Source organism: Cornus florida, unplaced genomic scaffold (genome assembly GCF_030987335.1).
Source record: "Cornus florida cultivar Cherokee Brave unplaced genomic scaffold, ASM3098733v1 CherokeeBrave_3.0.0_Hap2_Chr07, whole genome shotgun sequence".
In the NCBI taxonomy this organism is placed as follows: Eukaryota; Viridiplantae; Streptophyta; class Magnoliopsida; order Cornales; family Cornaceae; genus Cornus; species Cornus florida.
In genome coordinates, this window is record NW_026775577.1 from 41,672,659 (window position 1) to 41,690,887 (window position 18,229).

The following is an 18,229-nucleotide window of genomic DNA, read 5'->3' on the forward strand; positions in this document are numbered from 1 at the left end:
CAGGTGCCTCTTCCATGCATGATCACTAGATAAGATTCTGATATGAGAAGGAAAGACAGAGGAATGCAAGAAAAACTCCCATACAGAAAACACGAAGAATGCAACTCAAAATATAGCCCAAACTCTGCACAGATTTTGCATCTTAATTCATCATCCTTTCATACTTTCCCAGGTGCCTCTTCCATGCATGATCACTAGATAAGATTCTGATATGAGAAGGAAAGACAGAGGAATGCAAGAAAAACTCCCATACAGAAAACACGAAGAATGCAACTCAAAATGGCGGCAAGACCACCGTCGTTTTAATTTTGAAATCCAAACGGTCTACAATACACAATAAACACACATTTCCTAGTCTATAGTACGCGACAAACATACATTTACTGCTTCAGATCTGAACATGAAAAGAACCTTTGGCATCTACCTACACACCATCCATAAGAATCAAAGAAATGGAACATAAAAATTGAATAAGATGAAATTAAACAATTTTTACATTGGGGATCCATTTTTCTGTTCATGGGATTTTTTATAATTCATACTATGGAAGAATGAATGCTTCTGCTTCTTTGGTTTGACCCCAAAGATAAACGAACTTAAAGGGACCTTAGGCCGACTTGTTGACTGTTCCAACTGTGGTTGATTCTGATTTTTTGATTCATTAAGCCCGAATTGCTTGTTCAGCTTTTCTAGGGTCTTCTCGATTTCAAGCTGAAGTGCAGTTACATGATCTAAACCAGCTTGCAATTCATCGCTAACCTTGTCATTCTCCTGTTTCATGTTCATTACCTCACCTTGGAACTTTGCAGCTTGGTAACTAGTGAACTTCATGTCTTCTTCTTCCACACCCTCGTTCAAAGCTTCTGTTATTTCGTCTAGAATGTTGCATATAGACGCGATTCTGTGCTGCAATTCATCTTTCAGTGATCCGCTGTGTTCTAGCCAGACTGTTAGTTCAGTCCGTATCTCTCTCAGGTGCTTATATATTGGCCGAACATCTGACCTTAGGTCCGCCTTAGTACTTCCCTCTTGCTTTGACTTTTCTTTTTCCTTAATTTTTGATATTTCATCTTGTAAATCTTGGACCTCAGTCTTGAATTTCTGTATCTGATGGAATGAAGTGCTGAATCTTAACCAGAAATCAAGGTTCTCTTCAAGGATTTCATCGATGCTCTTTCTAAGCTTCTCTTCAATTGGTGACATGGCTTGATCTTCATCATTCACAATCAAATTGATGTCTTCGTCTTCTTCCTTCTTTTCCAAAGGAGTTTGTGAAATTTCAGTGGTTTGATCAATTGACAAATCAGAAACTGTTCTCTTATCATCTTTCAAATCCTTACTTCCATCGAAACTTGCTTCAACAAGGTTCAGTTTCTGACGTAAACTTTGAATCTCTTCATCCCTCTTTGCAATAGTACTCTTTAGTTGTCTTAGCTGCACCGCCATTGCAAAGACACTATCCCGATTTTTCTTCTCTGCTTCACTGATCTTCTTCTTAGCTTCTTTATAATTCCTGAGCATCGTAGCATATTCTGTCATCAGAATCTTCTCTTTATCCTCCACCCCCTCCAAAAGCATCTGCTGCCAGTCTGAGTCTGCTGCTTCCTGTGGTGCATCCCATGGTTTAGCGTTAACATTACCAGATGTATGAGAGATACCGTGCTTATCAACTTCTTCTGATGATTTTGAAACTTGCTGTTCCTGGGAAACAGACTCAATGTCGATGCTTGAGCAGGAATGAATAACTTTTTCTTCTTCCTCTTCTCCTTCATCTTTAACAGGTGTACTCGGGACCTGTTCTTTTGTATCCTCTCCCACTTCTGGCTTCAAATCTCTTTTATCCTCTCTCACTTCTGGTTTCAAATCTCCTTTATCCTCTCCCACTTCTGGTTTCAAATCTCTGGAGTCCACGCAACCATCACTAGGACTTGGCATATCTTGTTTTTCCAACATCTTTGGTGATTTGACTTCAACAAGGGGCCCATTCTTTTCTTGTACTGAATCTGTAATCCCAACCTCTTCATCAGGCTTCACACTATGCAATTTCTCAGACAGGTGATCAAAGCTGCAACGAGTTTCAGTAAATTGTGTTTGGAGGTTGTTGTTTTGGCATTCAACGTTCCGGTTTAGATCCTGAATCCCATTCAACTTTTCCTCCATTTCCGTCAGCGTGTTGCTCACATTGTCCGTGCCATAAATGAGAGTTGCCTTACCATCTTCCAAAATCCGAATTTGTGCATGAAGATCATCGGTTTCTGTTCTTAATCTGTTCATAAGAGCAGTTTGAGACGAAACCGCATTTTCTAGGCTAATAACCTTATTCACAAGCTGATCGATCTTCTCTGCCATTTCTTCCACCGTGAGAGAGGAGTAGGACCCCACCTCTAAGTGGTCCTTAATCTTCTCCTGTTTTACCTCCGTTTCCCGTCGCTCTTTTGTCACACTGCCTTCTTGGTTTAAGCTTTGTGACTTTGTTTCCACTTTCACAGCTTCAAACTTGTCTGATTGCTTTTCTTGATCAGTTTGATCGGGAAGAAACTTCTTCCTGAGGATCTTTAGTTTCTCGTGAGCATCCTCAATCCTCTTGGACTCTGCTTTTGCATCCTTTGTTGTATTCTCTTGTTTCACTTCCAAAGTAGCCAAGCTTTTTTGGCATGATTTCAAAGCCGATTCTGCCATCAAAGTCCGAGCCTCGTCATCTTCAATGGCCCTGGCCACACCAAATTCATCTTGCAAGCTGAAAACCCTCATTTGTTTCTCTGTGATGCGTTTCTCTATTTCCTTGAACTTTGCAAGTCCATTTTCATAAGAGCTCTTGATAAACTCCTTCTCAGTTTGTAGGGCCAAAATTTCTTTCTGAGAATTGTCAATCTCTTCAACTGCCTCTGATTTGCTCAAACCGGACTTCGGAACTGTTTTTGATGACTTCTTAGATTGCATTTGCCTTGTGGCTGATTTTATGAGACCCCTTAACTCTTTATTTGGAACCTTAGGCACTGCCGGGACATTCTTTGGTGGGACTTGTGAAGAATTCTTTGGTTTTATAGGACCACCACATTCTTCTTCGTCATCCATTGCAAACTGTACTTGCTCAGGAAAAACGGTAGCAATGGTGGTGTTAGCATTTTGCAAATCTTTCGATAAGAGGTCATACCTATCAGCTAAGGCTCGGTAAGCTCGGAAAGTTTCTTCCACGAAGCTAATTAGCTCTGGCCTTCTTTTGTAGTACATTTCTGCCCTCTTGGCAAAGGAGTCTCCATCCTGTTCAATGAGTTTGAGCACATCTTGCACCTTCTCCTCCATATCTGCAATTCCATATAACAGATTTAGAGTTGAACAGGTTTCGTATACATGTAGAGCTCATAAAAGTTAAACCAAACGATTAATATGCTATGGTTTTGAAATTATTTTTCCTCTCCTCACTTTGTCATTAGACACATATGAAGCTTGAATGCGACAACTCAAAACCAGTTTATTTACAGGCACTAAGGTTTAAATTCATTTTCTTCATCAAGTATTGTGGTTGATAAGAAGACATAATCACAAGTCACTATCAAGTAGAGGTAAGTTTTTAGAACGGAATTAAGATTTTATGAAATTTTCGAATTGGTATGAAACTGAAAGAAATGTAGAAATTGATGTACTTTCATCAAAACTAGGATTTTATAGTTCATGCTTATGGCATACTAGCAGTCTAGCACCAAATAATTACAGAAAAGGTTAGTAGGTTCTAGATGTCTGAACAATATTTCCCCTGCAAAAAAATAACATACCGATTATCTTATAATTTATTTACTCTTAATAAAATAGGAGGTAATTTTTGTTTCTTCTATTTATTTTTCCTTTCCATACACTAGATGAAAGAAATTTTAGCTTTTTGAAGCTATTCCCATGAACTTCGGCATTTTTTTTTTCTTTTTTTTACCATGACAAGAAACACAAACCATCTTTGAGTTCACAAAAGTTAAAATGTAAAAAAGGTGACGGGAAGTTTGTAAAAGGTAAAAATTGATGTAATGGAAAGAAGTTTCTAAGATATCACTTCTTGCCAAAATGTAGCAGAAATTTAAAGAGGTTCGTGAATTATGCAAGTTTTGTTCACATAATTGGCATGAAGTTCTCGGATTTCAAATTGTCATAAGAGTATAAGAAAATTGCTAGCTGCAAAAACGGCCTGCGTTTTACTGGGAAATTGTTTCCAGATACTAAGCAGGCCATTCATAGGCATTTTTTCAGTCAGTTTATCTTCAACTATAAATGCAGACCATTTATCTATTTTGAAATTACAGTTTTACATTTTTCTTTTCGCAACATAAATATGAGATTGTGATTGTTATCAAACTATCTAAAGATATAAGATTGCTGACTTGTAGGAATCAAAATTCAAGAATCCAATTTCCCAATTAAGTATTTCCCATTAATCAAATATTTCAGAAAAGAGATTCTCTCTGTCGCAAAATTTTCAACTCAAATAGTTTTTGACAGGAAATAAAAGAAATACAAACTAAAAAATAAAAGTATGAATCACTTGATATAATTCATATGCAATAAATTGGAAATGAGACATATCTCAATCAAAGTTTTATATGCATATGTGTTTAGAATCACTTAAAACTCAAATCAACCAAAACCCAATGCACTTGATATAATTTATATGCAATAGATTTTTTTGATATTTTTTTTTTTTTTTTGGTAAACAGGCAAAATATGCAATAGACTGAAGCAAGACATATATCAAGCAAAGATTTATGTGTGTGTGTGTGTGTGTGTGGGTGTGTAGAATCACTTAAACCTAAATCAACCAAAACCCAAATCAAGTAAAACCCAAAATTTGTGTGTTTGTGTAGAATCATTTAAAACCCAAATCAACCAAAGCCAAAGCATTTCAATAGATTGGAAAGTAATACATATCTCAAACAAAGTTTTACTATGAATATGTGTGTGTGTGTGTGTGTGTCTGAAATCATTAATTAAAACCAAATCAACTAAAACCCAAGTGAAAATTTAATCAGGAAAATACCCTGGAGGCTTTGTTCCAGCCATTTGGATTGCTTTGTCCTGATATGGCTTGCCCACCACCATGAATATGCATTCTGTGCAGCTCTATGCAACATCTCTCCAAACTGATCCTCTAATTTTTCTCTCTAGCCAAACAAACATGGAACCCCTCTATATATATATATATATATATATTTCTTTCTCTCTCTCTATATATTTCTTTCTCAACAAGGATTGAACACATAGAAAGCATTAACATATAGTAGGAAGACAGAACATTTTCGAAGAAAAAAAAGGAAAAATTACAGATTTAGAATGTATTAACATATAGAAGACAGAACATTTTCCAAGGCAAAAAAATGAAAAAGTACAGATTTTTTTTTTAATTTTTCTGGAAAAGACATGCAAGAAAGGAATTGGGTACCACCTAATTATGTGCTCATGGTGGGGAGGTATTTTCGCGCGAAAGGAGTGGTGGTTCTCACGTTGAAGGGAAAAAAGAAAAGAGAAAAAAAGCAGAAGTGTCAGTAGTAGCTAACCAATCAGCAATCACCATGTCAATGTGGCATACCACTGAATTTGACAGCGTGGCATTGACATAAAGAAAAAAAAAATTAAATAAACTGTTAAATATTATGTGTGTGATACATTTTCTTTGATGTGTAATTTATATTAATTTTCCATATATATACATATATGTATATATATATATATATATAGAGAGAGAGAGAGAGAGAGTTTACTTTAGACCAACCTTTAACCAACTTTGGTAAAGTAGCATTGTGCTTTGCCCTAAATTGAGTTCTAACTCATTCAACAAAAGCGTGTTGGAGGGTCGGCTATAATTATGTATGTGTGACATTGTCTTTGATGATTACTTTGGACCCACCTTTAATAAACTTTTAGAAAAATGTACATGCATAGGAAGCGCGTAAATGGTGTTGGTTCTCAACGTCCTTTGCAAGGAAAAAGCTTTTACACGAGCGTATGGGAGCCAGCACAATAATATATATGGGTACCACACATTTCTGTGCATCGACCTACACAACCTAAAAGTCTACAATATCTCGAAATATTGTATCCCCTCAAGGTTTGTAGTCGTTAAATATGATGGTACGTAAAACTCATTTGATAAATGATCTAACTATTAAGAGGTTTAAAAAATATAGTACCTACGTAAAATTATAAACTTTCTTCTTAGAAGTGAATTGCAAGAAGCTTAGGGAATCTTAAAAAGAGATGAGAATAAAGTTAGAAGTTTGATTTTTTTATACTTGGTTGCATCTTGTTTGTGCGCTTCTCAAGAAATGATGTCTTGTGAAATAACAATATTGACCGTATTTCGAAATGAGTAAAGAAGCCTATTATTATGAGGTGTCCTCATAGCTCATTACAATTTTCATATATTTTGAGGAAAAAAAAGAAAAGATGGTGGACGGATTATTATGTTGTTTGTATTAAAATTTAAAACGATACTAAGAGCTAATAAAAAATGTTTCAATTTGTTCAAAATTGGCCAAAAGAAATATTAACTTATAGCATACATAATGTTATATAATGCTATGATATATTCATATATAATATTTTCATTTTATTAACAAAAAATTTCCTCATTCTTTCCTCTTCTTCTTCCCTCTCTCTATATTTTCTCTCCTTATTGTTTTCCAATTTAACAAAGAGTCAATATCTCATTTTTCTCTTTTTTGGCTCACATTTTTTTTCTAATTGTCTTCTCTCACTGACTTTTTTATTATTATTATTATTTTTTATTATCCTTCAATTCGGAGAATACTAGAGGAAATAAGTATGTGAACGGAGACATGATATTTTGCAGTGGGATCTCCATTCCATTCGTACAAACTTCATTTTAAATCTTCTGAAATCGAAAGATATATTGTTTTCTTTATCCTCTCATTTCTTTTGACACTATATATATTTTTTTTAAAAACAAAAATCATAAATCTTAATATATTGAGTCAAATATGAATTTATTAATAGATAATCAACAAACTATGGAATGGGATTAGATGGAATATATTCCTTATGATTACTTGATCCAATTTACATCTAGTTTAGGTTGGGGAAAGAAGTCAAAGAACTTGCCGACCATGGACTGATAAAGTTTTATCAACCATCTTCCCATACAATTTTCTCATTCGTAAAGCAAGAGTAAAGTTGAAGGCAGAGAGACCTTTTGTCCAATCAATTTCCATAGATGGGAAGACTAGAGTCATCAGCAATATTTAATTTACAGCTAAGGATTTTATGTTATGTCAACAATGAATATCTTGATTGATTCAACCAAGGCTTTGAATTTTCACAATGTTTGTTGCACAAGATATGAGTTATTCTCTAGGTTACGTTAATGGGGTAGTAGGAATTTTAATATATTCAGAAAACGATACACACTGTGGAAAGTTCAAAATAAATAAATATTATATTCTCGCATTGGGGTAACATAATAAGTGCATAATATACTAAAATATCCCCACGCAATACCTATAAGTTAATTACATGAGTCCTAATTACATGAGTCCTAAGCAAGAGACGATGGAGTCAAGGTTCACCAACAACATGAATTCATGTATGGAATGAAAAATATAAGTCTGACCCTTCCTAGTCACCCTCCCTATACTCTACGTAGAAGTCTCGTATACTGAGTAGCCCTTAAGAAAAAATCTACAATCGGATTTGGGACATTTCATCCAAATAATAAATGAAGGGCCAAAAGGAAACAACCTATTTAGGATCATTATTGATCACATTAGACCTAAGAGTGACATAGGCCACATGCCATGGTCTCACAAGAATCAGATTTTAACAAACAAGGAAAGATGCTCCATCTTTTGTGATTCAAGGACTCTTTGTGAAAAGGATCAAACCATTCTCATCTACTCATTATTGTAACAACTCAAAGCAATGGAGCAAGAGGGTCCACTCCAAAAAAAACACAGGCCAAAAAGAAGGCACAAAGTACGACAAAAGGAATCCGAATCTTCTCCGGTACAGCACACTACATCACAATATAACACTACACGTCACGTGCAACACTAACGTAACAATGTAGCACTCCTGCAACACATTTACATTGAAAATATAACAATTATGCAACATATTACAATACTACAGCACCATTGAATCGAGAATTTGAAGTTGTTGCATCAACAACGCACCAGACGACACAGGACCAAAAAGAACAGGAGAGAATCCTGATCCATGACAAAGCGCCTTCACGTACTTGCCTGGTCAACAACATTTTGCAAATGTTTCCCTCGTTTGAGGAAGAATTATCAACACACACACAATATACATCCACATATATATACATATTTGAAATTGCTTTTAGAAACAAGAGTATGCTAACCAAATAAAGTATCAAACAAACTGAAACATGATTGCATACTAGAATGCCATGAAACCATAATGAGAAACGAACAGAAGACCCTTACTCTCACCATTAAAGAGACGAAAAATTATCAGTGGAGCATAAATATGTTCTATATATTTACAGCAGTAGTATTGAAAACAAAATATCTGCACTACATTTCTAGTTACTCCTTGCAATGGTTGACATAACCCTAACACCATACAACCTGGAGAACATAAGAAAATGTGCAGCAAAAACAGTAAGATACATATGTTCTTCATCACTGACATTGCTGAATCATAAGAGAACCTGTTTTCTCAACTGAATAAATTCCCCTCGACTTAAACATATGTTGATCATCATCTGCACTCCTCACAGACTGCAGACACAGTTGTTAACTTCTCTTTTTCTTCTTTTTGTTATTTGTATTATATATATATATAGAGAGAGAGAGAGAAATATTTTTTCCCAAGTTCTAACCCGTACCACATCTCAGCCATTACTTCAAATGGATCACCACAGAATCAAGAACCAGGCCACCAAGAATCAGTATGCATCAGCAATTCTAAATAGAAGAAAGCCACTGCTCCACATACTTTTTGCCCTCTGCATATCCAACCATAAGACAGAGAACAAACAAACATTAGGCCCATTGGAAAATAGAGATAGAAGTTTAGCTTTATCAATTTTAAAGGAACATCTAATGAACTCATGCACTTTAATTAAGCTAGCGGAGTTGAACCCAAATAAAGCATTACAAAAATAGCAACAAATCCTTTTTGCCCAACTAGTTAGGATCAGTAAATCCTACTTTTCCAATACTACACTATCTAATGCCATAGCCATAGCCACAGTCAAAACATATGGTTATTGTATCTTTCCTTACTCAACTTTATCCATATTAATTTTGATTTCCCCTTCCTCTAGCATTACTCTCAATGTAGCCTAAGTAACTTTTCCTTTTTCTGTTCAAAAGATGGATTTTAATTCATGAACTCAAAGGGAGTTCGAATCACTAAACCATGTAACTCTTCCTTATTTTGAGATGGATGCGTGATAAGACTAGAAATGATCACACTCATAAGATGGTTGAAATAACACCAATTGGAGATAAAAATGATAAAAAATCGTTTAAGATGGTTTAGAAATGTACACAGAAGACCCTTTAAGAGGGTCAGTTAATAAGAGTGGCATAGTCCACATTGAGGGTAGTACTAAGGGAAGAGAAACCTAAAATTAACGTGAATAGAGTTGGTAACGAATGATTGATAACATGTGGTTTGACTAATGGCATGACATTATATAAAGCGGAATGAAAAATAGGATTCATGTAGCCGACCCCAACCCGAACAATTAGGGAAAGAAAAAAAAAAAAAAGCTCTGGTGGTTGTTGTTTGTTGTACTTAGCGGCCTTCTTTGCAAATCTCCAAACTCCTCAATCGATTTTCTCATTTTATCTCCAATACTTCAACCATCTCAAGAATGTATTCATTTCTAATTCTATTATGTCTTGTCTTGTTGCACACCCACAAGAATGCATTAGCATCAACAAAGTGCACTTTCCAGGCAACCATGAAAATAACATTAGTTTCCAAAATCCAACAAAATAAATTTACAGCCAAAGTCTGACTAACCAAGAAGCTCATCTAACAAATCAAATAAACAAATAATTAGTCAAGGCCGCATTGGTAAACTCTAGTTGCTCTGGGAGAGGGAGAGGGAGAGGGAGAGGGAGAGGGAGACAAGAGAGAGAAAAAAAGAGGCTTTTTTTCTCATTTATGTGGGTAGCTCTGGGAGAGGGAGGGGAGTTGTTTCTATTGAAGACCCATGAATAGGTTTAGAGAAAGCATGCAATCATGCAACAGGAAATGCCTAAATCCCCTAAATCAATTAGTTTACGTCGTTAAATTAAAAAGGTGGAATAACTGATATTTTAATAGTTTCTTAACCTCCACAAAGAGGTAGATCAGTGGGTTATTTCAGTTCAAACAGTCCTCAGAAGGTGCATCTTTCTGTTTTTGATTTGCCTTGGAACAGGACCAGGAATTCTCAAAAACAGAAAAGGAATTTAACAATTAGCACAAGTGGACCAGATGACAAAGCAAATAGCAAGGAAGACAAAACCAAATATATATATATATATATATATATATATATATATATATTATTTTACATTTGTTCTTCTAAACATTAAGAGATATTTCCTACTGTTGAATTGAAGAGGATAAATAGCAGTCAGACGCATGGAATGGGAATGATGTACATACCGACACGCATATAATCCAAAACACGGATGCAAGGGGTCTCAACACAACTGATAAATCAAATCATAAACCATAGGGAGCACAAAACCCACTAAATGTCAAAAGAAACCCAAATAAATGACTACTTTATAATTAAAATGAAGCACTTTAATGATCTATGCCAATACAAAGTAAGCACCACTTTATGTTTCAATCTCACTACTAGAAGATGGCATCTATGTTTCAAACTTATGTTTAGTATAAGTTTTCAATTTCAGTTTTTCAATTTGCTAAATTAAAATATTTCAAAGTGTACCCAACAAGAAGCAGGGAACTCTAAATGCAGCTCAAGTAGCACACAGGCAATTCAAAAGTTTTAACAAAAGCTAAATCTACCTCTTCCACTTAATTAAAGATGAAAACAGATTATTACCAGCAGAATACTCATTTGGAAGGTTCTTGATGGCATTCAAGAACTGATTATTCGGCCCTTCCTCCAACTCCTTGCAATTATGCTTGTAGCAAGGAACTAACACCGCAAAACTGTCGTCTGCCTCATCATCACTCTGGAAATCAGGGGCGTGCGGTTCCAGCCACCCAATTGACCAGTCCGAGTCATCGGATTCAGACCCCGACAAACAAACGCCATCTGATGGCACCAACACACCATCATACTCCTTGTCAATTCTCCTTTCTTCCCTGCTCTGCCATTTCCGTTTTACCTTCCTCGTCGAAGAGGCCATCTTCGCCCCCTTAACGGATGGAAATTTCACTGTATGTGCATCCGGTTCCCTCAAACCTAAACCCCAATCCGAAGAAGAATTTTTCGAAGACCCATTAGCAACAGGTTCTTTATCTTTCCCACCCCACAACCACCACGAAAATCGGGTAAAAGAAACAGCCATTTCACCAAACACCAAGAGAGCAAAATTTGGATAAAAAGGGTATTCAGAATTCTCCGAATTGGAGCACAAAATCAAGGCCGGCCAAAAGCTCGAGAATTGCAAGTGGGTTCTGCCTATTGCAGCAACACCAGATTAGGAAAAGAATCAATGCAAATAAAACCAAATTAGGGAAGATGTCAAAATGTCAATGGGATCCAAACAAAAAAACTTTAAATTCGGCTAAAATTATGAAAAAAAAAAAAAAAAAAAAACTTTAAAAACATAAAGTAAAAATCATCATCAAATGATTTACAAAAAGGTCTTTTGAACTTTTTTTATATCACAATAACTCTCATGACTGAGTTCCAATTTAAGGCACACAAAAATCAGCCTACTTCACAAACAAGCTATGATGTGAAGACAATCACTTCCATTAAGAGTAACCAATAAATAAAGGGAAGTGAAGTAACACTTGATCCAACTTCAGAACCATAATTGAACACAATAATATCTTCAGAGTTAAAAGAACTCCACAACAGAAATAGTGATAATCCACTCAATACTTCAATACTGCAAATTTCTCAGAACATACACAAAAGATCAAAGAAAAATCAATGCTCCAAACCCACAATTGGAAAACCAACTATGATTTCAGCAAACAGATTAAAAAAATTAAATAAATAAAAAAATTCGTGATTTGGGGGCAAATTCGGGATTACCGAAAAAAATGGAGAGATTAAACGATCATTTCATCACCCATGTCACAGTAAAACCGGGCAATTTCGCCGGCGAGAGTAAGTTTTTCGGGGGAATCAAACGGTGATAAGCCTATCAAACGGTCATATCACCGAAAAAACCGAAATTCTCGCCGAGAAGTAGAAGTTTTAACCAAATCTAACGGTGGTATCACCGGAAAAACAAAAACTTTTTGGCCGGAAAGAGAAAGGAACGGTGAAATCGCAGAACTTGAGTTCGAAACCCTAGCTATCACTCCAACATTCCATGTCTATTGACTCTAGTTGCCTCTCTTACCCTTTTCTACGTTTCTCTCTCCACACCACACACGCTCCCTCTCCCTCTCTCTCTCTCTCTCTACTCTATCTCAGAAATCAACTGACTATGGGAGTCGTCTTGTCGATATATAAGCATTTGTATTTCGATTTGGATTATATTGGAGACATCGAACGGCTTAGATTTAGAGAGAAGATGATCGTGCCCGTCCAATAATAATACCAGATTATGTGGTCATCTTGGAGTATCATATACTCTTTCCCTAATCATTAAAAAAATTGGAAAATCTGAGAGTATAAAATGATTTAAAAAAAAGTCTAGGGACGTCAGCTAATGGGACCCAATGGTGGACAAATGGGAAGAATTTGCTGACGTGGATGGCTGTGAAACCAATCATTACTTGTGTATGGTCCGTGTAATGACACGTGTGAAGTCCGAGCCAAGAAAAAGTTTGAACAATGTATTAAGGAGGACTGAGATCAACAGTTACAGAGTCATCTAAAAAGGTCATTTCACTACAGAGTACAAGTCATCAAGAAGGATTTTAATTCCTCACCTTAGCGGCTTAGCGTCCACTTCAACAATGGAATTGAAAGACATCATAGAGTCATCTAAGAAGGTCAGTTCACTGTGAAGTACAAGTCATCGGGAAGGATTTTAATTCTTCACCTTAGAGTCGACTTCAACAATGGAATTGAAAGACATTATGATGGCAGAATGTGCTCATGGGAACAAGTCATAACCGGAAAAATGTGCTCATTGAAAAACTTTTATGTTTTGTTTGGAAGGAAGGAACGATAAATTTATCGAAAAATGGAACAAGTCTTCCTTGTTGTTTGATTGGATGATGATATGAAGGAAGGGAATGGAGGGATTATTTGACCCATTATTTTTCTTCTATTTAAAAGTGGGAAAACGAGAACGGTAAAAAATAAAAATAAATAAATAAAAATTTGTTAAATAAATATGAAAAGACATTAGCACCCCCATTGTAACGTACTAATTTATATATTAAAATATTTAAGTTAGTACGTATAATTATTATATTTCACTGACTACGTAACCGACTTGATATGAGAATCAATAATCATGAAAATACCTATAAAAATAAAAGGAGGTTTTATTATTTTTAAAAGTCGGTGTAACTACAAAAATCTATTGATTTAACTGAAATATATTAATCAAACAATTATAATGTTTATTTGTTGAGAAAAAATTTAAATGCTCATGTTGTAATAGTGACATGATAACATGTACTAATTAAATATATATACATAAAATTTAATTATTTATTCGTATTAAATTAATATGTGATACTATGTCATTATTGCACCAATAATATTCTATTTTATCCATTCAAACGAAACTAAAAAAAAAAAATTGGTAAACATCATCCTTTCTCTCGACCCATTCTTACCCTTTCCTTTCTTCTGGTTTTCCATTCCTCTCCCTTTAAACAAAGAGTTAAAAAAGTGAAATAACAAAGAGGGAAGTTGTCAGTCATTTAAGTTAAAGAAAAAGACAAGATAGAAGTGGACTCCATTTATTATCTCCCCAAAGTTCACAATTAAAAGTCATATTCCCCACTAGCCTTGCCATTACCATCAACCTTGGCCTTATCTTAATTTCCTAAGACTTCTCTCCATAGACGTTGTCATCCTTACATAGGCACACAGAATGTTAAAAGGAAAAGTTTGGAGATAGATTTTGTATGCACATGTAGTTTTTAGATGTATCCCATCACTGTTTTTGGGTGAAAAAAATATAAATAATTATTTGGTTAATAATCAGAATTGACGGCATAGAATTAAAGTCTTGAAATTAAAATTAAAGAAATTAAAAAAAAATTTTATTTAATTTTCTAAGTTACTTTTTTCCAATTCTAGAACTCTAATTTCGTGCCTAACGAACATAGCCTAAGGGTGTGTTCGGTTGTATTGAATTAAAGTTTTGGAATTAGAATTAGTAAAAATTTGAAAAAAATTTAGTTCAATTTTATGAGTCACTATTTTCTAATTCCACCAATTCCATTCCAATTCTAAAACTCTAATCACATGTTTACCAAACATAGCCTAAGGATGTTTTCGGTTACATGGAATTAGAGTCTTGAAATTAGAATCGGTGAAATTTAATAAAAATAATTTATAAAATTGAACTAATTTTTTTTTTCAAGTTTTACCAATTCTAATTATAAGACTCTAATTCCATACAACCAAACACATCCTAAATAATTTTAAGAGGATTACAAAAAATTGTTCTTTCAAAATAAAATTTTCTATTTAACTAAGATTTCAGGGAATAGTTTTTATTAAATTGTCAATCAAACAAACTCTCATATTCTATTGTATTATGATTTTTATTTTTTAAATAAATAAGCCTCAAATAATATTGAAATATAAACTTAAACCCAATCTGTTGAAGTAGTTGGAACCAAATAAATCTAAAGTAAAGAATGCTAGAAGTTAGTTTATTAAAAAAAGACAGAAGATTTGATCAAATTCTTAGGATTCACCACTCCAAGTTTTTTTTTTTTTTTAATTGTTATTTAAAAAGGATTGAGCATATTAATCATTTTATAAGCAATATAATCCAATGCCAGTTGTAATGACATATAGTATATAATTGATCATTTATACTATCCAATAATGTTTCTACAAATTTAACATGCAAGTAGGGCCCATTTTATTTATTAAGCTTAACAAGATTTGGTCAATTTGAGTGGAATTGAAAGTGAAATTAATATGCCCACTCATCTGAAAATGAAACAACAAAGACAGCCAGACAGCCAAAAGTTGTAGACTTCCACTTGGCACTGGCCATGAGACTAAAGACCGGAAAAGTAAAATACTAATAAAAATAAATATATAAATATGTGTCATTTTCTTTTGTAATATTACAAAGAAGTTAGAATGAGCTTGGTTATTACCAAGGCAACGCATGTAATCGGTGAACGTTTGTTTAATTATTTAAAATTTTAAATTATTGAGTAATTTTGCATATTTACTTATGTTTTGGGATAAATATCTCGTGTAATATTTTTTTACATCTAAACTCGCAACGCTCTCGTTGTAATTAGGCCACCCTGTCTACCCGGGCGCTTAGAGTGACACCGAATTAAGGATTCAGTCTGACTCTGATACCAATTGTGACGGGTGGGTACTTATCCATTTATCCAAAAGCTTAAATTATTAGGTAGTATTGCATACTCACCTATTTATACCCATTTCACTTTTCATCTGGATCTGATATGGGATAAGTATCCCTTATAACACTTAATTAGTAAATCGCCCAATTCCCCGAACAAATGTGTTCGTATTCGGATTCCTAAAATTACTAATTATATATAACTTTTTCATTGCATGCGGAGAGATTGTTTTCTTACTTTGAATCCGTGACTTCTTCTCTTTTTCACACAACGAATTTCAAAATAAATTATCAATTTTAATTACATCATTTTCTTCTCATGTAATTAAAATTGATAATTTATTTTGAAATTCGTATTCCATACTTCTTTACCTTAAAACATGATAAGAAAGTATATGCATAGGTTTTGTTTGAAGGAAAGGGTAGTCTTCTCAATCCTTACCAAATCTCATGTAGTGTATGAGCTGGTTGAAATGGAGAGGGCTACTAAGTAGGCCCCATTATTACATTTTCATTTGGTAAGTGTGAGTATGACATTCCAATACACAAGTGATTCTATTATCTTAGGTTCATGGCTAGCAAATATCATGAGGTTACAAAAATCCCTTTCCCACTCATCAATTTCACTTGTCAAAGTAGAAGTTCAGGTTCAAGTCTTGTAAAAACATGTGAAGTGATTTGGGTGTGTGAGTTTATTATTTTTCGTATAAAATAAAAATAAACTCATAAAATTCACTTATTAATGAAAATTTATAATTGAAATCTATTGATGCAATAACTACACTTTATGACATTAATTGATGTTTGGTGGAACCCTACTTTCAATCAATAAAATTCATATATGTTATGTTGATGTTTAATGATGTATACTATTGCTTCTTCTTTTTTCCCCTCTTCTTTGGAATATTTTTACACTGCATGAGTCAAATTCCCTTGAATGTATCCACACACCCCATACACTTTGGGTTAGAATACATATATGCCATCACCTTCATATGTTTGGCTTTAACATGTCTACTTAATCAATTTTACAAGAAAGTGACTAAAGTTGTTCTGGATTTTGTTTCACCTAAAAGCGAAAAAAAGTGACTAGAGTTGATAACTTTAACCTATTCCTCTTTATGATCTTATAATCTATGCACACACTCACAATATTGTCTTTAATAAATTCGAATATTCAACCTCTCGGAGAAAAAGCATCGTTTGAGCTAATTGTCCTCCTCCTTTTTTTTCTTTTTTTTTCTTTGTTTTTTTTTGAATAAGAAAAGGCAAAAGTACTTGGCTTCCTATATTTGTTGGCATATATGGAAGAATCGAAACAATAGGGAGTTTTAATCAGAAAAAGATGGATCCTAAAACTGTTGTGGATAATGCGATTCGGGATTTTTTTGAGAGCCAAGAGATTCGTCGTCAACACCACTTAATGCGGTCACAGCTTCTCCTAGTCTCAACCATATGTCTTTATGGTCCCCTCCTCCAACTGGGTTTTGTAAGCTGAATGTCGATGCTTCTTTTAATGGGAGATCACTCGACTGCAGGGGGGCGTTTGTTCTTCGTAATCATGAAGGTATTTTGTTGAGAATTGTTTCTATTTCTTTCTCCCATACACCATCAGTCACAGTTGCAGAAGATTTGGTGTTACGTGTTGCCCTTCAGCGTGCTTGGATTGGAATTTGTCAAACATAGTTGTGGAAGGTGATTGTAAATCAATTATAGAGTTTAATCTGACGAAAGAAGCTATGAATGTGATCGTTGATGGTTGTAAATTTTTGCTCGATAGAGGAAACATCTCTCTAAAATTGACTCTAAAGTTGGGTAATGGGTCAGCAAATGCAGCGTGCAAAATGGTCCCATTCTCACGGGATAAGTTGGTATGTTGGGATTCAATCCCTAGTTCTGTCTCAAAGCTTTGTTTGTATATGGCTCTTTTGTTTTGTAGTTTTATTTGTATGGTAGTTTTTGATATCTATATATATATATATATATATATATATATATATAGATAAGACATATGTGGTATCCAATAAATATGTAGGCACAAGTGAGATTGAGAGTTCATGGTGCATTAAAAGTCAGAATTAGAGGCTGAAACACAATAAAAGGAGCGGACAGAATTATGAGGTCTGCCCACTCATCTCTCTTATAAGTAGGACAAGACAATACGATATCATTTATAGGACCGTGACTGGTTTGGTGATGGATTTGATTTAAAATATATATATATATATATATATATATATATATATAATATATTTAAATAAATTAAAAGATTTCTTTGATTGACTTGTATATTCTCTTGTTTTTGTGGTTTGCATTGGAGAGTGACAGTCATTGCAACACTATTAGATCTAGAATTCGACATTTTTAAGTAATTATTGTGCTGTTGATTTTATTGAAGATTTAATGGGAGAATCAGTGAAAAAAATTTAGATCAAGAATCCAACACTTTCACATAATATTGTGCTATTGAATTTAATAAAAAAATCAGTAAAAAAAAATCTTTCAATAATTGATGTTATTTTTTATTATTAAAGATTTGGTATTTAGTGGAGGAATCAATGGAAAAAAATTCAACCTTGCTT

The 18,229-nt window shown here is 34.2% G+C and overlaps 2 protein-coding genes across 2 annotated transcripts; both read right to left on the minus strand.

The window, feature by feature from the left end:
- Nucleotides 1–268: 268 nt before the first annotated feature.
- LOC132267104 (kinase-interacting protein 1-like) lies at nucleotides 269–5,580 on the minus strand. The gene is made up of 2 exons (XM_059768157.1): nucleotides 5,021–5,580; nucleotides 269–3,305 (listed from the first exon to the last, which is right to left on the minus strand). The coding sequence occupies exons 1-2, from the start codon at nucleotides 5,112–5,114 to the stop codon at nucleotides 493–495; spliced, it is 2,907 nt and encodes a 968-aa protein (XP_059624140.1). The 5' UTR covers nucleotides 5,115–5,580; the 3' UTR covers nucleotides 269–492.
- A 2,844-nt stretch (nucleotides 5,581–8,424) lies between these two features.
- LOC132267105 (uncharacterized) lies at nucleotides 8,425–12,610 on the minus strand. Its single transcript, XM_059768158.1, has 2 exons — nucleotides 11,042–12,610; nucleotides 8,425–8,971 (listed from the first exon to the last, which is right to left on the minus strand). Exons 1-2 carry the CDS (start codon nucleotides 11,511–11,513, stop codon nucleotides 8,931–8,933), a joined length of 513 nt encoding a protein of 170 aa, XP_059624141.1. The 5' UTR covers nucleotides 11,514–12,610; the 3' UTR covers nucleotides 8,425–8,930.
- Between the last annotated feature and the right edge of the window lie 5,619 nt (nucleotides 12,611–18,229).